This window comes from Berghia stephanieae, chromosome 2 (assembly GCF_034508935.2).
Source record: "Berghia stephanieae isolate SIO BIC M18660-M18661 chromosome 2, UCSD_Bste_1.3, whole genome shotgun sequence".
Lineage (NCBI taxonomy): Eukaryota > Metazoa > Mollusca > Gastropoda > Nudibranchia > Aeolidiidae > Berghia > Berghia stephanieae.
Window position 1 is genome coordinate 23,480,344 of NC_088361.1, and position 5,000 is coordinate 23,485,343.

Below are 5,000 nucleotides of genomic sequence, written 5' to 3' on the forward strand. Positions count from 1 at the left end.
TCACCACCATCACTACCATTATCACCACCACCACTATCACCACCATTATCACCACCACCACTATCGCCACCATCACCACCAGTATCACCATCACCACCACCACCATTACCTCTTCTTATTCATCTTCCTTAATTACTCTACTTCAATCTCCCTCTCCTCATCCTTCTCCTGATCATCATCCCCCTCCTCCTCCTCTTTCTCATATTTTTCCCCCCCCCCCCCCCCCCCCTATTCTTTTTAACCCTTACCACCACTACCTCCCCCTCCTCCACCATCATCACCCCCCACCAAACATTAATCACTAGCATTACCAGAGTGGTTGAAAAGTAATGTCATTGCTTCTTGCTCTTTAGCGCGGTTATGTGGTCTTGTGGTATGACACTCGCTTTCGGATCCAAAGGTCCTGGGTTCGAGCGCCTAGGCTCTTTACTTACACTCTCTCGCCGCACTCAGGTGTAAAATGAGTACCTGGCCGTTAACAGTGTTGTCTTTGTCGGGAAAAATTGTAATATCGCCTAACAGGCGTCATGTATCGTTCTACATGTTACGTGTTGCCGTTGGTCAGAGACCCTTTGTAAAGCGCTTTGAGCACGTTTAGTGGAGATTATAATATATAAGCTCAAGTTCAACCTCAAGTTTTGGAATGTTTGAAAATAAAATCTGAATCTTGCAGTTTTACTTTTGTTCTTGCTTTTTTGTTCCCCTCTATTTTTTCTTCTTCGGTGCCATCGACTGAATTCATAAAATATTAGAATTTTATCGAAATCGTTTACCAAGTCACCCGTGACTAACTATTCAAGAGACCAAACGTGTCTAATGACCTCTGAAATAATATACAAAACACAAACTTCCTGAAGGGCCAAGAAACTTAAGTGCAAGTTGCCAGTTGGTATATTCAAAAGCCAAAGTCAAAAACATTTGAACTCTCTGCCTTTTGCACCAAAAATCAGTTAATTTGCCATCTTGGCAGTTTCGTTTACTATTATTTTTCAAACCATAATATAGATAGTATGCGCTTGGCTAAGAAGCTCATAACATTGCCATTTGGAAGTATAACGGACCAAAACACAAAACTGTGTGTATCCATGAACGTTTATAGTCAGGTTAATTAGCAATGACTATCCCGCACAAATCTTTGGGCCTCTTTTTCGCTCACGAAGGGCCCAAATTCGCGACATAATATGGGACAAAGCCGTTCCGTACATGCTATTTTAAAAATTTAATTACGACGCTGTTTATCGATGAATATGACTGAAAGTGGGCACACAGTTAGAAAAGAGGTCATTTTAGATTATGTCAAGCGACAAAACTCGTATGATTACCAAAAGACCGTTAAAAATAGATTTTTACTCTTTGGAGTACAATATTTCTAAAACTACAAAGAGGAGAGATTTTGTCGCTCATAAGGTTATATATGCACATTTCTTCTATTTATATTTCAAATTTCATTGGACTATGATAAGAACTTTTCCCGTATTCTCACAAAACATCAACCCAATTTGCATTTCAATGAGTGAAAATATGGAGACGGCCATTTTGCTTCCCTCATCGCACGACACGAAAATGACGTCAGGGTTGCCAGATTATTTTTCAACAAAATGCCAGGGGAAGACTCAAAAAATGCCAAAACACTCAAAAAAATGCCAAAGTCTGTTGACTCCCACCCCCACTAAGAAAACTACTCACTTTTGATAGACAATTTACTATCATATCCTGGTGGCTTGCGTGTTTTCTTTTCTTTCTTTTTTTTTTGAATTATACTAAATTTCCTGTTGGGGTAATGAAATAATTAAGAAAAGGTGTCATTTGAAGTATAATATACAAGAAAAGAAAATGCCAAATGAAAATGCCAAATGCCAAATGATTTTTCTAATGCCAAACGGTTTTCAAAAATGCCAGATTTTTGGAATCTGGCATTTAAAATGCCAAACTGGCAACCCTGAATGACGTGAGCGAGGCAAGGCTGCCAGATGGCCAGACTTTAACCTGACCAAATTCGACTTCAAAAGTGGCTAAAGAGAAAATCATATGGCTTTCACTATTAAGACTGGCCCACTTAAAATGAACTAAATTTTAACAAACAAAAAATTGAATAGACTAGGATAAATGCCACTGAGACAAAAATAGATGAATAAAGTTTAATAAAAGAAACAAAATTATATATTTGGCCACACACTTGGCCATCTGGAATCTTGTTCGCGAAGACTGACGACACAAATCCTCGCGCGCTTTTTTTTTTGAATTAAGGTATTGTTTCATTGTTATGTCATAGGGATAGTAGATTATCTCTCTCTCTCTCTCTCTCTCTCTCTCTCTCTCTCTCTCTCTCTCTCTCTCTCTCTCTCTCTCTCTCTCTCTCTCTCTCTCTCTCTCTCTCGAATAAATACTAGAAATAACATAAGCCATGGTCTCACGGGACTGATTGATAATAATTTAGTAGGCTTTTTTCGTGTCATATATATGGGTTGTAGACACAAAATTACACTTTGGAAAAGTTCCAAATGATCAATATTATGTATATTTTAAAACAAAATTATAGTTGACCCTAGCCATACAGCTCTAAAATTATACAAGTTAGAACTCTTCTGATGTCTTCATCATATTTTCTGATAATTTTGCCATAAAATTGCCAAGTTTTAATATCTTATTCCACGCATTAAGCGAGATACAGCCACAAACCAGAATAAAACGAGAAAAAGCGTCCCATATTTTCCGTATTTTTTTTCTCTTTGTGAGTCATCCAAATAAATGACAGCTTTCAAACGGCATAACTTTGTTATATATTAATGGATTTTCAAAATTTTAAAAGATTTTTACTCAGTGGAGATAGGGCTTTGATTTAAGAAAAGTATTTCCTACAAAAATAGAAAACAAAAATTTTAATAGTCATTGCTAGGTTAATACAGTTCAGTGAGCATTACTCATAAACGCGGATGGCAAAAAACAATAACAAAGACCTGAGTGACGTCATCTTCGAACTATCTATAATTCCAGAAATGTGTTCATGCATGTATGTATGTTTGTGCTTCTGTGTGTGTGTGTGTGTGTGTGTGTGTGTGTGTGTGTGTTATAAAGTTTGTGTGTGTGTGATTGTGGGTAGGCGTGTGTGCATATCTTTATGAGCCCGAATAACTTGTGTTTACATTATTCCTTTTCGAAAAAGATAAAACAATAATTGCGTTCCAACCTAATCTGATACAGGGGATGGCATTCACGAACACTGGTCCAGCCATGAGCCCTACAAGGTCAAAAGAGGTTAGTGATTCATCGGAATGATCCAGAGATGCATTTCAACCCAAGTTGGTGGACATTGGGGTCGAAAAGGCAGAATAATGACGATGGTGAAGGTGATGACGATGATCGAGATGATTCTGATTATAATGATGATGATGATGATGATGATGATGATGACGATGATGATGATGATGATGATGATGATGATGATGATGATGATGATGATGATGATGATGATGATGAGGATTAGAAATAATAATAATAATAATAATAATAATAATAATAATAATAATAATAATAATAATAATAATAATAATAATAATAATAATAATAATATAGTAGTAGTAATAGTAGTAGTAGTAGTAGTAGTAGTAGTAGTAGTAGTAGTAGTAGTAGTAGTAGTAGAAGTAGTAGTAGTAGTAGTAGTAGTAGTAGTAGTAATAGTAGTAGTAGTAGTAGTGATGATGATGATGATGATGATGATGATGATGATGATGATGATGATGATGATGATGATGATGATAGCAATAGTAATAATGCTTTTGATGATGATGATGATGATAATGACGACAATGACGACAATGACGACGACGACGACGATGATGATGATGATGATGATGATGATGATGATGATGATGATGATGATGATGATGATGATGATGATGATGATGATGATGATGATAAAGATGATGATAAAGACTACTTCATGCATTGAATGAAAGAAAACTGCTTGACGCATTGAAAGTCAAGATAATTTTATTTCAATATCAAAACTTCAGCGTGTTTTGGGTACGAACCCCATCTGCCTTGGAGCTCGAGGTGAAAATGGAGAAGAGTTCATGCTGGATATGGCCACTACGTGTGTGGCAGCGGGAAAGGTAGGCTGTAGGATATCCGTTTATTTTATCTCATTATCAATTTGACAGCGGGAATGGTAGGCTGTAGGATATCCGTTTATTTTATCTCATTATCAATTTGACATCGGGAAAGGTACTGTAGGATATCCGTTTATTTTATCTCATTATCAATTTGACAGCGGGAAAGGTACTGTAGGATATCCGTTTATTTTATCTCATTATCAATTTGACAGCGGGAAAGGTACTGTAGGATATCCGTTTATTTTATCTCATAATCAATTTGACAGCGGGAAAGGTAGGCTGTAGGATATCCGTTTATTTTATCTCATTATCAATTTGAAAACTTGGATTTTTGTAACACTGAGGCTCCGAAGCCACTGAACCAATCGTCACCAAATTGTGCATGGCTATTGGAGCGTCTATAGATGGTATGCGCTTGGCTAAGGAGTTCACAACATTGCCATCCGGAAGTATAACGAACCAACACACAAACCTTTGAGTAACCATGATCGTTTATAGTCGGGTTAATACAGTGTAGTGAGAATTACTCATAAACGCGGATGGCAAAAAACAATAACAAAGACCTGAGTGACGTCATCTTCGAACTATCTATAGATAGTATGCGCTTGGCTAAGAAGATCATAACATTGCCATCCGGAAGTATAACGGACCAACACACAAAACTGTGTGTATCCATGAACGTTTATAGTCAGGTTAATACAGTTCAGTGAGCATTACTCATAAACGCGGATAGCAAAAAACAATAACAAAGATCTGAGTGACGTCATCTTCGAACTATCTATATTCATGTTTTCGTCGAAGCTGATCATCAATCACATGATGATTTGTCGTTGTGCAATGATCAGACATTTCTCTATGTAAACACGCTGCTTTGTTTATGAAAATTGT

General features: G+C 36.9%; 1 protein-coding gene across 11 annotated transcripts in view; it reads left to right on the forward strand.

The window, feature by feature from the left end:
• Positions 1–5,000, forward strand: part of LOC144964527 (putative oxidoreductase YjmC) — a 61,304-nt gene that overhangs the window by 48,381 nt on the left and 7,923 nt on the right. For all 11 annotated transcript variants that reach the window (XM_078898946.1, XM_078898947.1, XM_078898942.1 and 8 more), the window contains exons 6-7: positions 3,202–3,255; positions 4,014–4,112. In XM_078898946.1, the coding sequence (XP_078755072.1) occupies positions 3,202–3,255; positions 4,014–4,112 (153 nt within the window). The remainder of the gene's footprint in view (positions 1–3,201; positions 3,256–4,013; positions 4,113–5,000) is intronic.